This window comes from Drosophila yakuba, chromosome 3L (assembly GCF_016746365.2).
Source record: "Drosophila yakuba strain Tai18E2 chromosome 3L, Prin_Dyak_Tai18E2_2.1, whole genome shotgun sequence".
NCBI classification, from domain to species: Eukaryota; Metazoa; Arthropoda; class Insecta; order Diptera; family Drosophilidae; genus Drosophila; species Drosophila yakuba.
Window position 1 is genome coordinate 12,197,078 of NC_052529.2, and position 15,533 is coordinate 12,212,610.

General features: G+C 42.6%; 1 protein-coding gene and 1 long non-coding RNA gene across 2 annotated transcripts; one reads left to right on the forward strand and one right to left on the reverse strand.

The window, feature by feature from the left end:
• Positions 1–647: 647 nt before the first annotated feature.
• LOC6533836 (semaphorin-5A) lies at positions 648–14,926 on the reverse strand. Its single transcript, XM_002094500.4, has 11 exons — positions 14,429–14,926; positions 13,815–13,981; positions 12,960–13,059; positions 4,904–5,111; positions 4,598–4,771; positions 4,061–4,192; positions 3,794–3,996; positions 2,004–3,733; positions 1,784–1,939; positions 1,514–1,716; positions 648–1,457 (listed from the first exon to the last, which is right to left on the reverse strand). The coding sequence occupies exons 1-11, from the start codon at positions 14,431–14,433 to the stop codon at positions 1,239–1,241; spliced, it is 3,297 nt and encodes a 1,098-aa protein (XP_002094536.2). The 5' UTR covers positions 14,434–14,926; the 3' UTR covers positions 648–1,238.
• On the forward strand, positions 5,160–11,548 carry LOC120321433. The gene is made up of 2 exons (XR_005561043.2): positions 5,160–8,732; positions 10,324–11,548. It is a non-coding gene; the product is annotated as an uncharacterized LOC120321433 (long non-coding RNA).
• Positions 14,927–15,533: the final 607 nt, after the last annotated feature.

Sequence of the window (15,533 nt, forward strand, 5' to 3'; positions counted from 1 at the left end):
AATTTTGGTAATCTTCGGGGCTGTTGCAAATGACCTTTTATTCTATGGTATAAATTGAGAATATGCCCTTTTAATGTAGATATAAAACCCTAGTGCTAAAATGTAATATATTTTAAATTAAAGTTTAAATTTGTTCATTTTTAACATTATGTGGAATAAAAGTAGACTGAGATATGATAAGTGGCGCCATAAAAGTGTGTATTCTGTTCATTTAGTGAACTACGATCATTGGTTGCTGGCCTGGCTATAAAGGCTTGTGTATTGGCTAAAAATTGGATCGTGGTCTAAAAACGAAAGAGGTATAACTCTCGTTTTGATTGCTTATTCTCTTTAAAGAATTTGAATTTAAATTTGTTGACTACGTGAAAGTATCTTTAACCCCCATGAGCACTTACGTTTTAAGTAAATAAATAAATTGTAATGCTCATTAACCTGTTGTATCGAGCTCCTGTTAAATGTTTCTCATATTATATATCACAATTTGTGTTTTAACCGATTGCGAATTGTATACCCGTTACTTGTAAAATAAAAGGGTATACTAGGCTTGTTAAAAAGCATGTAACTCAAAGAATTTCCGACACTGGGTAACTCGATTTTAATCCGCATTATTAGAAAGTAAAATTTGAAAGGGTATCAAAACAACCGTGTCGGTTAGTAAAACTGTATTTATTTATATACGTATCTTAAGAACTACTCTTAACATGATCGACTATGTCAGTTCGAATTCTAAACAATATGATAAGTTAATATGATATGCTCTGAAGATAATTATATTTAATTTATGTAGTTAAAGCAATGCAGCGTGCCTTAAATTTGGGAAATCTAACAAATTGGTTTAGACAATCATAAACGGTCAGTCTCGCTGGTTGATCCATATCATAAGCTTACGCGATTTATACAACAATTTTCAATGGCAGTATCTACACTACTAAACGTAAGAGTAGAAATATATTTCCAAACTCTGAAATTTTGGGAACCAACTAAAATACTTTTTGAACATAGCTGTGGGGCAACTTAATGTGCTAATTTACTGTAGATTACATGCTATAACTACTTAGGTCGATAACCACCTCAATAAGCTTAACCAAACGACTCAATGTGAGTCAGTCAAGGAACATTTTGCATCGGCATCGCTTTGGCGCAAAAAAAAATATAAAACTTGTTTCTCGTTGTAACATTTTCCATAGTCAATAGATGGCACTTTTGGATATCGAAGATGAAGATCTCGCGGGAGTTTCCTAGAACTTCTCGTCGTCGATATTGCTGCGGCAATTGTTCAGCGCCGATTGTCGTTTCATGGTGCCAGATTCGCAGTCGATATAGGTTTTGGCCAGCACTTTGGGCGTATTATTTTGGTGCATGTTGTTGCGGTTCAAAGTGCCATTGCCGTTGCCCAAATTACTCGTCTTGGCCGGCATCCTGAAGCTGGACTGCCGTTTGGGTCGCTGATCGTAGTACTGCAAGCAAATAGGTTCATTAGCTGCCATCTCAGTTGTATTGTATTTCTACTTACATCCTTGGTGGGCAGACTGGAATACTGATTGGGATAGCTTTCGAAGCTGGCCGTTGTCGTCGTGGTTTTGTTCAGTGCCTCCTCGGCGCTGATCAGGAATCGTTTCTTGGTGAATCTGTAGGTGGCCAGGCAACAGGCCACAGTAAACAGCAGGCAGACAAAGATCACGATGGGCAGGGTGGCAGTTGAGGCACTTTGTGTTTCTGCAAGTGTATAACGAATTTGGATAAGCAATTGCATTTGCATTGAAATGAAGAGAGGCAAACTTACCCTCGCATTCATTGGGCACACAGGCGGTCTTCTCGAACTCCGCACCACGGCACTCCATCGAGCCGGGCTGCTCCACCAGGCAGCGGCGATGTCGCAGGCGGATGCCATCGCTGGAGCAGCTGGACCACTCGCTCCAGGCGCTCCAACCCAGAAAATCTAAGGGGGGAAACCAATTATAAATTTAGTAAAGGCCAGGTCAAGTAAAGTAATAAAGACGCACCTTCGCAAGGCACCATTTCGCACTTCTGTTCCTCGAGAGCACGACCCTGGCAGAGTCTGTCGTGACCCGCCAGGCAGCGACGTGTCCTCCGGCGCAGTCCCAAACCGCAGGTCACCGAGCACGCAGACCACTCCGACCAGCAGCCCCACTCGCCGTGCTCCACCTCGTTGTCCAGGGTATTGCTACCCAGCTGTTCGTCCGCCGGACAGGCTTGCATGTTGCACACCCGGCTCTGGCTGCCACGACCACGATGGCGTTGCTGGACTCCACCGCCGCAACTTACGCTGCACGGTGACCAGTCCGCCGCATCGGAGTCGGCAGTGTCGTGATCACCCAGCCGCTGGCAGCTGCCATCGGCATTGCAATTGCGCGACTCCTCCTTGGCCTGGCCAACTCTCACGGAACTGGCATCCGGACTGGTGGCACGACAGTAGTACCTGTACCGCCGCTCCGTGTGCGATTCACTGGAGTTTCCGTTTCCGGCCACCGTTAGCCAGGGTGTCCACGCACTGAGTTTGCGCACCTCCTGACAGCTCTGCATGTTGCACTCCTCGTAGTCCAGCCGACAGCCCGGGCACTCCATTCCGCCATTGAGTGGCGCCGGATCATTGCACTCCCGTCGCCGCATCCGGAAACCACCGCCGCACTGGGCGCTGCACTCGCTCCACTCGCCCCACGGTCCCCAGCCGCCATCCACGGACTGCGGCTTGGCCACCGGACACGGCGGCAAGTGGCGACAGTACATCTCCGACTGCTCCGAACCCACACAGGTGCGTCCGCCGAACGCCGGCCGTGGATTTCCACAGGTGCGTCGCCGGATCTTCACAGCAATGCCGCAGGTCTGGGAGCAGGGCGACCATGCTGACCACTCCGTCCATCCTCCATGCTGCGTGCAGTTCGTCACTTGGGTGCTGATGCCCTCGCAGGTGGCGCCTCCATGTTGTGGCTGAGGATTGTTGCAGCTGCGCTGTCGGCACTGGCAATTGCTATCCGGCTGCTCGTGCTGCTGGCACACGGCCCACGGACTCCAGGTGGACCATCCCCCATCGATGGGGGCATTCAGCACCGGACAGGTGATCTGGGGCGCCTGATGCCAGTGCTGCAGTACCGAGGAGTCCGCTGGCTGGGGCATGCAACGCTCGACCAGCTCGTTCCAGCCGCAGTAGGGATCCATGGCATTGAGGCAACTGGACTGCGACACATGGCGACTGCAGTGCTGGGCGGGTATCCGGGTGAGGGCCAGGTCGGTGCCCAGATAGAGTGAATCGCTGACCTTCAGATAGGCCATGTTCAGCAGGCTACTGCTGCCAGTATCGTCCGCCTGCCACAGTTCCACCAGACATGTCTGAACTCCATCGCCACCGTACTTTACGGACAATTTCTTGATGTGATTCCCACTGCTGGCCACGAAGAGCACGTGCACCTGCTCCGTCTTTGTGCTCACAATGTCCAATGCCAGGCGGCCGAACTGCTCCAATTTGGAGTGATACAATGGCTCTGCTCCAACTGGCTGCACTGCCTCGTCCATCAGTTGGTAGCGGGAGCTCTCCAGCCAGTGGCCAATACTACTGCCCACACTACTCGTGCCGCACTGGAACTGACTCCGCTGATTCGTGTTGACCGTCTTCCAGGCCGCATCCGCGTGCTCCTGCTGCTTGAAGGGTCCGTCGAATGCCGCGTTAATGGAGCTCAGGTTGTAGGCGCAAACAGCTGAGCCAAATATGCTGGATCTATGAAGAAAATGTTAATTACAGTATATAGGAATATGGGTATCACATTCCAGTACATACCCCGAAGTTCTGAAGGTGGCATAGAGAATGGACTCGGATTCGGCGTACGTCATGCCCTGAATCTCATCGAAGTAGTAAGGATATTCGCCAGGCAGTGAGCAATTGAGACGCGCCTTCAGGAACGATGTCCAATTGTCCCTTAACAACTGACCACCGCCGCCCACATCATTTTTGCACACCCTTGCTATTCTGGAGTATATCACCTAAACGTACACAAATCTCTTAGCTCCGAAATAACATTTGCTTGAATTAAAAGTAATAACTCACCTTGCCACAACTCATGTGCTCGGCGGCCGATTCGCGCAGCAGAAAATAGACAAAGTTGCCAGCCTCGAAGCTTCCCACGAATTGAGCTCCACTTAGCCAGTTGTTATTGTATTGCTTGGTGCGGAGGAAACGCTGGAAATTCGATAATAGAACCATTAGAAGTGTGGGCAGGGGTGTGGCCTTACTGCTTTACTCAATTTTACTTTATTGTTTACCGGACAAGTTGTTTAAAACAAGATATATATACATATGCATTTTGGATCAGATAGTAGGTTTGTTAAAACGCAGTAAAGTTAACCATTACTTTTTCTAGTTACATTTGTTTCGGTGCTTAAGGAACACACATAACTCATACGCCGTGTGGGCTTGCAAAAAATTATGCTATATTAAATAAACTTTAAGGTTGAACATTAAATAATAATTGTATTCGGGCTAACCTAAATAGGTCGCTACTTAACTCTACTCAAGTTAAATGAATTACATTTATCACATTACGAATATCACTCATCCGCAGTGTGGGACAGTTGGGGTACCCACCTTATTGGACTCCACTCCTGTTCGCAGGATGGCCACATCGCTGCCGGAGAAATCGGTGGCGCTGCCCACAAAGAGTTGGCCATCGGCCTGCAGCAGACTGGTGCTGTTCGCCTGCGGATGAAATGGACACTTGACCACGCCGCTGTCCACGCCAATGACTGTGAGGTTCTCCATCTGCAAGAAGCACAAAAGGGTTGGGGTAAATGGCGCGTCAGGCTGGCGACTCCAAAAGAGTTGAACACGACTCCGTCGACTTGGTTGACTTGGTTGACTTGGCCGACTTGGTTGACTTGGACGACCACTCACCTGGCGCCACGAACAGCTCGGCTGGAAGGCGTTCGTCCCACACGCGTACAGCTGGTTCTCACCGTAGCTGTGGAGCACGCGCACATAGTTGCGACACCATCGCTCCGACTGGCCTTTTGCCTGGCACATGGCGATCTCCGACGGCGTGGCCCCCCAGCTGGCCCGCTCCAGTGGCTCCAGGTCGAAAGACATGCGGTACAGGGTGTCCCTGCAAGGAATCAAATCAAATGTTTCACATATTTAGTCAAAGTGTATAGAAAAATGGGAATATTAAGATGCTGTAGTAAGTGGAGCACAACTATTGGATTCATCTTCAATAGGAAACTTATAACCCAAGTTCAACTTTACTTTCTGCGAAATATTAGTGCACACAGGACTCAGATTTGTTGCAGTGCAGGACCGTTGAAAGGCGACCGCTTGGCCAGCAATAACAGTTAGAGAGGCGGCCCACAATTGTTTACAAATAAGGCGGTCTCCGGCTCCAGCTTCAGTTACCACCCCTCTGCACTTCCCCCCCACCAACAGCTGTCATATTTTTGAACTGGTTGGCCGCCAGTGCATTGAACTGCAAGGCAAACAGGTAACAAAACTTGGCCCCGGCACAGTGGTACCCACTTGCAGTGGACTTTAGCATTCTAAAAATCAAGTAAAAGCCTGGTAACTCAAGCAATTGTGGGCGATCTCGAAGGCTGAGAACTGAGAACATAACATTCAATCTAAGAAAACAAATATATGTCGATAAGAAATCATAAAAAGTAATAAACACAGACAGCTACTACATAAGATGCAAAAAATATGGTTTTTCAAATGTAAAGTACTTTACTTGCAATGATTTATGCACAACATTGTGTGTTTTCTAGCTTCCTACATATGTTTAATATCTCATAACATTTCCATGTGCTGTCTATTTAATTTAGCTTAAGGTTGTAAAATTTCCACTGTACTGGGCTTGTTTTACCAATTATTCGAACACAACCACTGTGCTACGCGCTTTTGGCGAAACGAACACGAAGATCAATAGATCAAGTGCAACCATTTGGAGTGCGCGAGAAGCAATTGCTAAATGGTTACATCTCGCGTTGGACAGCGGCATTTTTCCAGCTAAGAGGTGGCTTTGGATGGCGATTGTGATTGGGATTGGGATTGGGTATGGGGTTTTGGAATGCACAACTGCAAGAACAGAGATCGTAGAATGCCGCCGTGCTTGGGCTTGAGAAGGAATGCCGCCAACCAACCGACCAGACGTCGCCAAAGAGCCGGGCGAGAAAAGAGATCACTGCCCACAGTGCGGCCGTCTAATGGTCACTTGCGGCTGTTTAGCGGCCTTAGGATATAAATTGAATGCGGAGCTGCGCAGAGCAAGTACACTCGAAGAAAAGAGTGCTTCTAAGCTTAGCAGTAACGTTTGGCAAACAGCAATACAACATGCACAAATCCCATTAAATACACAAAAAGCGCATCAATAAGTATAATTTAGCTGCATTAGGTACTTCTAGGTGCTTTGGTACTTGTAGGTATTTTTAAGCCTAAACAGATTTTATATGCATTTCAAAAAGATTTCTTCCAGTGCAGATACTGCATCGTCAGCCAGATCGCCCAATATCAATCATTTGGATTGCAGCTGCCGCAAGGCGCGTGGCACATCGGCCCCCGTGCCGTTGTAACTCAGGTAAATATGTATCTCAACATTTATATATATATATGTATATTATTCGCTCAGGTGTAACTCGAGCTCCACGCGATGCTTGTGCGTCTTAAGCGGTACGTGATGAGGTAATAAACACGCCAACTTAAGCGAAAAACGCAGCTCAGCCATCGGCAAACATCAGCGCCCTTCCCAAACATTCAAAGTGGAACCCTAGAAAGCAGCTGTCAATATCTTTGGGGTTTGGCTAAGTGAAAAGGTGTATTTTAGGTGTTGGCAGATGCAGATGCAAATATTATACGGCTTCCGTGGTTGCCACGCGCTTGAATTACTGCCTTCGATTAAGTGATAATTAATTGATCTGTCGAGATACCTGTACTACCAACTAAATTGAAAAGTTAAGAGAAGCATGCTCTTCTTAAGTATTCATATTTTATATATCTCACATAATACCCATTTTAATACAATGGAAATGTAGGAGTATTACTTTTACAAAGCTTACTTTTTCAGTTTATCCCCGACTTCTATTATTTGAACCTTATCTACTACTTGTTTTGTACCTATTGGCCTTAAAGTATTAATAACTTTTCAAGGAACTGGCCTTTATTGACTTTTATAGAATGGTTGGTAAGGTTACGTTAGCTGAAAACGTGTCAATATAGAAAGACTCGCAAATACGCTTAAGTTTATAGTCCCATATAACTCGCAAAGTGCATTTAGAACCCAAGATTATAACCCAGGGCTCTCAGCGCCTTAAAATCCCCTTTATCACTCAATGGGTGGATCTCAAGTGTTTGGTGGAGCATTTCAAAGCCTTTCAGTAAGGCGTTACCGGAAATCGTATAACCAACACTCCGCGACACTAATTCATTCGAATATCCATGTGAAAATGACACGACAAAAGCCGGGGAATGCCAATGGAAAAATGCAAAAATAAAAAGAAATAAAAAATCAAAAGCAAAAAACATTTTGCTGGCACTGGCATGTCGTGTGTAAATCTCGCCTAGACTTAACGGCTGCGAAAATTAATTACCGCTGATTGTGCTCGTCACAGTGTGAAGTGCTTTGCAAGTTGAGTACAGCTGCACCTGCTATCAGTCCGCCAAAGAATAATCAATTAATCATAAATGCGCAATTTGTACAAAAGACATTTTATGCTCCACCAGGTTCTGGAAACTAAGTTGCCAACCGCTTTATCACTTTGAATACAAATTATACGTAAGATATCGCAAAGATAAATAATTTACTATCAATTATTAAGGCCTTTGCACTTAGGCATAAAGAGAACATTGATTACATTTTCATAGAAAATAACCATTGTATTTATTAACTAACTTTTTTTTATATATTTTAGAAGCCAAGCAAACCGCAACTAAACCGCATAAACAAGTGTGGCAAATTCCCAAACGTTCTGTTAATTTCAGCACGATTCCTACGTGCACTGTAAAATATGCCACACATAGAAATGTTCAACAACTTCAAAGATACAACGTTTCTGCATTCTTCTATTCTTCAATGGCTTTAAAAACTATTCTTCATACTTTTATTCTTCAATGGCTTTAGAAACTATTAAATTTTTTTTTCGTGTCTGACAAGTTCAATGCGCTGTTTTTTTTTTCATTTCAGAGTAGGACCAACCACACACCGCCCAGTGGGCGATAAGCAACGGCCTTGTCAATTAGCATTGGCTTTCGAAAAGCACCTCATAGCCCGTACCCCGCACTCCGCTCCCCATCTTCGCACTCATCATCAGCCGCCTCACCTGATTTTATCATTCGTTTCACCTGGCGGCAGCGAAATTCCGCTTAGGTGTGAAAAAAGGGGCGATACACATGTACCGCTTTTCTTTCTGTTGTATGTTTTCTTTTTTGTATTTTTTTATTACTATTTCAACTCTCGGTTCTAGTTGCAATCTTGTGCGCTGTTTTGGTTTGTTTGCCAAGTTGTTTAATTTGTATTTGTCATTATTCTTTGCCATTCGCTATCTCAACGGGGCGCGTGCGTGCAAATATGCCAAATTCGCACATGGCAATGGTCGGATGTTTGCCCACATGATCGTCATATGGGGTATCTGCTGTACCTGCTCAAAGCCATCCAGCTCTTCTTAGAAATTCTTAGCATTTTTACCTCTAGAGATCAATAACTCTTGTGATTATAAAAGTAAACACAAAAGTTTATAAAAATGTGAGTTAATATATAATGCTATAAGATCAACCTAATAATTTGTAAGCACACTACTTTTACAAGACTGCCTTTCAGTAAGTTAAGTAGTTCAAGTTTACTATACTGCGAAAATATAATATAAAAATCAATGCGATCACAGCTTAAAATGGTGTAATACTCAGGCAAAAAAGAAATAAAATAAAACTTCAAGAAAACCCATAAAAATTGGGTAAACTGTAGCGCGTTTAAACTCGCCCTGACCCATTTTCATCACACCACCGACTTATCCGCACCACAGACCACAATAACATAATGGATCTACTATACCATACGATTGTCTCTGGAAGTATTTTCGTATCGATATGGTGGAGTGTCTGCACCCCTGAGCATTCGCAATTCGCGATTCGCATATTTTGCACACCTTGCGCCGCCGCCAACTTTTATTTGAGCGACAAGCGCGACAAGATAACAAAAAGGCCTCTTTGTAAGCGCAGTGGAGCAAGTGGAGTTGGGGGCCCCAAACACCAGATACGGATACGTATTCAGCTGGATTTGAGACTGCGAGTGGGGCTATTAAAAATGCAGTGTCGCCGCCTGTCGCCTATTGCCAGTCATTTTGCCAAAGACTAACTACACCACAGCACTATGCCACATGTTGCACCATGTTGCCCAAGTGGCCGCCGGTGCGCCAGGTGCGTGGGCGTCCTGTCCGCCGCTCCACTGTCGGCAAATCTCGCTGGCCGGGCTTAAATGGGTTACTTGTAATTAAAAGTGCCATTGCACTGGCCGCCACTAATCTCGGCTAAAACTGCAGCGCTTACAGGCAAGCTTCTAAAAGCATATTTTTTCAACTGACTAGAGAAAAATGTTGTGTTATTAAAAGATAAAACTCATAAAAAATATACAAGATGTATCCATAATTTGTATGAGTGGTTTGAAAAATGTCTAGTAATCGGTATTCTACTTATAGATTTCTACGTTGCACAGCATGTTTCTTCTTAGGCAGTTATGACTGTGCCACTTTTATGAGCTCTGCCTACGCTACCGCATTCCTGGCTCTCGATCTCAATCCGCGTTCGAATAGCTTTGTGTCAGTCTGGAGCCGCTCAAGAGGTTTTTAATAGAAATATGCAAAATGTTTGCCAACAGTTCGCAGAATGCCCTGCCCCCCTTCAACATACGCCCCTGCCTTCGAGGGGCTGGTGCAACACGGTTTGATTAATTTTGATTTCAATTTCGGCATCCGTGTGCTCCAGTAGCCGTCGAGTTGACGCGACTGTCACAGGTGCATTTTTGTATCTTGTAGTTCGGAGATTGAGTTGCAAGTAATTGGCGCAGTTTGGGTGGTTCCAAACCAACGATCATGGTGATTTATTGTTAAGAAACTACAACTTTACTGTTCAACTTGCGTATGTAGCAGTAAAATATATCTAATATTGTATAGTACAGTACAGCCATTGAAATAGAAGCGCTGACAAGGCATTGTCCACTCCAAGATATTCGAGTGGAAAAACAATATTATGGATAATGCACAACACACGAAAACAATTTCCTTGTTTATATAACATTTTGTTTGGCCATATGTATAAACATTTCAAATGCTTCCCAGCAGGTCATTTGCATGCTCCATTTGCGACAGGCCACAACACAAAATACACCGCTTAGGCGACCCCTCCGAAAAATAATACCAAGATATAAAACTGTGTACTGGCAATGTAGGAACTTGGCTCACAAAGGAAAAAAGGTTTCTGCTGGAAGGCAAGCGAACGAAAGCGAAAACACAACGCAATATTATTTTAATGCAGTCTATATCAAATTTCGGCCAGTTGCATGGAACCAAATGCACTGAGATGCACAAGATATGGTAAAAAAATAAATAAAAATGTAAAACTGCAGCAAATAACAGGGTTACATCTTGTACCTTCCAGCTTAAATAGGGATTATCATTAAAGATAAATATAACATGTGTAGTTGCATTTCTCTCAGTGTGCCTACATGCCGCTCCATTTTTCCTGTTCATGACAGAAAATTACGCGACGGTTACCAACCAACGAAGTTGCCTCGTCACTCGTCATGGGACACGGGCAAAAGACTCGAGGAGTCCCATATCCATGCCCATTCCATTCCCGATTCCATGCCCATTCCACTCTCGATTCCAATCCCATTCCCATTCCCATTTTCCAGAGCACACAGACCGTTCCCGTCAACAGGCGACTGGCAGTAATCCGATCTTGCAGTCGTGTCAAGTGTGCTGCAGTCCAGATACAAGGAGCATGCACTCACTCACCAGCACATCTGCACAGCAACTACACCGCACAGATACAGATACAGATACAGATACAAATACAGATACAGATACTATAGAGTACTACCAGTTCTTTGGCAATTGCCCATCTTAACCACAGAAATCATAAAAAGCATTGTTCGAATGCGTAGTTTAGATGTGTTCGGGCGGATTGCCACAATTAAAATGCGGTCTGCGATTAGAGATAGTTTACGTTGCGGCAACTTCGAGGGTCATTCGGTGGCTTTCGACTTGCGGGTCTTCAAAGTGAGCTCCATACTTCTATTTTATTCGAAGGAAGCCTTATCGCAATCGCTTTAACACGAATGATGGCCAACCTCAGGTGGTTTACTAGAGATTAGCACTCAAGTTGGTAAAGCACCAAAACCACCTTGTTGTACTTATCTCGTACCAAAATAAATCGCTACGTGCAATCTTAAGTTGATTCTGATTACAGATTGTAATATTCCTATAGTGTATATTGTAAAATGGAATTAATTTGTATTATCAGCAATTCTAACCAGACTAAATGGAATAAACATAATACTATCTAGACTTTTGATACTCCTTTGCAAAAATGTAAGCAAACAGTACTGATTGATGCCAGTCACTAAATAATGCTTGTGTCAATCAAGATAATGTGTTAAACGCATATTTCTAATCAAGCCGCACCAACTTTCACATAATAAAAGTTTATCTTTCATCGAACAGCTCAAAGTATTGGGCACAGTCTCAAGGCGAAAAGTTGAAAGAAATCCCAGAGGCTGCTGCAATCTAAAAACCCGTCTAGTCCCTTTGGCAAGTTGGCTCTAGCAACTAAGCCCACACATTATAAAAATAAATTACGTTTTATGTGGTTAATAAAGCCCACTTGCCTATCTGGCCGCCTACTTACAGGCAGCCCCATAATTCCCCCTATATGGAGCAACTGCCCTTCGCTACAAACGGTTTTATTTTCTTTTTTTTTTTTTTATAATATCGGGCCGCAACTCTTATCATTGTGCCATAATTCAGAGGTTGGTAAATAAAAGAGTAACAAAAATATGGTCGAAGTGAAAATCGTAGGCAATAAAGAATAAAAAAAGGCAACTGAAACTGAAACTGAGGAGTACGACAAATGATTGACGACAAGGGAGCATGATAAACGACTTCCCTTCGGGCAGCAATGGGTTAAGGTGGGTTTATCAACATGACGACACTATAGACATATAGACATATGCGTCCATGTGTGCACCTTATCGGGTTTTTCCGCTGGAGTTGGAGGTGGGGAGGTGTCGCATCCATATCTATGCGAAGCAGAAACAAACAAACTTCAAGACGCGTAAATGAAAAGCAAACTACAAGAACCAAGTAACGCGGCTAAAGAGCCAGATACTTTTGTATCTCGCAGCGCGTATATTAAATTGCTCAACAAATAAATGGAGTACACCACTTCGCTCTCGGCCCTGCAATATTATTTGGTTACCTTTTCGGTTTTTTTTTTTCTTTGGTATACCAGTGGTATACCAGTGCGTGCACTTTCATTTTTATACACTGCTGTATATGTTTTTTGTTTTATTTTCTTTTTAACTTGCGTAATACGCTAAAAAGCAGATGAAGAACATTATCAGTTAGCGTTTTACGTACGCAATGCATTTGTTTATTTTCTTCGGATCGTTGAGTTTTACGTAATGCCTTTCTGCTGATAACCCAAAGTTAACAAACGCTTAGTGGAGATTTATTTCGGGGGTGTTTTCCCTTTTCATTTGTTATCGCTATCAATGCCGAAAATAATGACCCACTTATCGGTGCGACTAATTAAAAAGTGAGTCCTACAAAACAGTATCTTTAAGATTTTGACGCAACCGGAAAAATAGAAACAGTCATAATGACTAGGTACACGGCTTAACCGTGACTCAATTGGCCGGAAACGAAATCTATAATAACTATAATAACTTTAATAACAATAGGCTCCTGGTTTTTACCTGGCGCCGACGATCACTTGGTTCCTGGCCACGTCGAACAGCATTTCCGAATACCACGTCGTTTCGGGATCGTAAAATCGTTTGGCCGTCGACATTAAATCTGTAAAGAAAGATCATTGTTGTAAGAACCAATTTACACAACATTCAAATTGTTTAAACAAATATTAAGCATACGCAACGAACTGCAACAATCTGCAATCATATTGCAAACTTACTATAAATTGTTGCCAATATAAGCAATACAATGAAACCCATTTTCTTTAGTGTTTTTAGACTGATTCATTGGTGAAACATATATTTATGCAATTTTTAAGTCTCTTACTTTTCATGGGTAAACAAAAAGTTTCTGCGAAATTTAATATTTAACTTGAACTGAAAAAACGCTATACAAAAACTGAAATCATTGTCAACAAAGCGCTGCGCTGAGTTCGCATTTTAAACGGACTTCGAGATACATTCCAGTGCAAAAATCACAAAAAAAGAGCAAATATTTAAACAAAATGCAAAACACGAAGCTTTTTCTGATTAAAAGCACCAGATACACGAATGTATTGGGGTGTCATGAAAGCGGTTTCTTGGCGAACTTGGTTAAATCGAGATCATTGTTGACATGCCCGGCAAATACAAATAGTTGCCCAGATGATGGGTGTATTCATGAATTCGGAATGACACCTGTTGATCGAACCAAACATTATGCAATCGAGTGCAGACTCCCAGAAGCACTTGGAACTTTGACAGACATCCATATCAACCCAATTTAGAGTACGCCCACTTCAAGTGGCCAGCTTGATTGATTGCCGTGCAATTGACACAGTTTCGTGTAATTTTTGATAATACCCCAACTCGAGAACCCACCTTGATAAGAGATGTATCGCGAATCGTTTTCCAGCAACTCCATATTCGATTCCGTCTTGTAACCACCACTGCCCATCGAGGGCTGTGGGCCTTCTAGGGTTAAGAGCGATAGAGTCAGTAGAAGCCACAGTTGGCTAGGCATTTTGGGAAGTTTCAGTATTAACATGCTGCAAAGAAGGAAAAAGAAGTTGTAATGTGTGTTCCAGATATAAATCTACATTTGTGTAGATCTACAAAACATTTTTAGCTGATTATCGACTTTTAACAGATGTTTTCTCAACTTCTTGATCTTAGCTTATTAAATATAAATATGTAAATATTATTTATCCACTTTTAAATGAAAAAATCGAACTTCTTAAGTTCAGAAATTTTTTTAAAAATTTATTATAGAATATATTGTGCTTAAAACAAGATAAAATTATTTTTAACTTATTTTGGCTAAATTCAAATAAAATGATGATACTAATCAACAAAACCTCGGCTAAATAAACCTGATCAAGCTCCAGATCAGTAATAACTTTCTGTAGCTTTATTTTACACTTCCTCAAAAAATATTACAAGAATTGTAAACAGCAAAAAATGTCGATTACAGATGACAGATTGTCGTAACTTACTTCATTTAGTGTCACGTTTCGTGCAAAATAAGAGACTAAAACTTATTCCATTCAACTGTTGCGGCAAACAGATTGTAAAAGACTGTTGGTGAATTGTATAATATAGGCATGTGCCTGATAAGCAGGGGGGAATGGAGTTAAGCGCGTGTTTCTGATTCTTCAGTTGATCAGATCGTATCTGCGATCCACCGATAGGTTCACTTTGCACACAACACTCACAATATTTTCAATTTGCCCATGCGATTTTCGTATGATTTTCAAGAAATTTTCAGAAGAAAGGCGGACTGGCTGCCCCCCTCGAGTGGAAGTGGAGTTGGGTTAAAAACATTGACAAAAGACACAGATAGACACCAACAACACGGCCGACGAATATAGCGAGACGGGTTTTTACTTCTGCCTCGATTTCCTACTCTTGTCTTGTGATTATTCAGATACGAGTTATAGGGACGCGCATGCCCGACCGATCGCCGAAGTTCACCGCGCAAAGAGTCGCAAGAAACTGAACCATGGATTCGGATTCGGAGTCGTAGTCGGATACAGAGTCAGCCGATATTGCGCGAAGAGAGCGAGACAGAGAGGCGAATGAAACGAAAACAAAAACGTAAAAACGAAGCACGAAGCACGAACGCAGAGGAAAGAAAAACGCTGAGGCAAAGCGGAGAGAACAGGCTGAAACGCCGACGCATAACCGGCTTGAAGAGTGCACTGGGAAAAAATGTGTGTCCATGAAAATGGATAAAAATATTAAAAATTCTATAAAAATAGATAATCACTGTAAATATATTGTAAATCATTGTAGATATTGTTGTAACTAAATATTTAAGTAAATATTATTGTAGTATGTATGTACTATCTATTGTAGCATAAGCTTAAAACTTTTGTCTACAATGTAAAAATAAAATATAAAAAAATAATAACGAATGTTTCATGGATTATTATGAATTTATGTTTATTATGTATTATGTACTATTTTGTATTCGTTGCAATCTTCAAAGCCTTTTGCTTTTTAAAAGTAAAATATATTTTCCTTAGTTTATTCAAACAATTTTTTCAGAATTAACAAAATAATTGTTGGTATTCTAATATCTAATATTCTTGTTCCTAA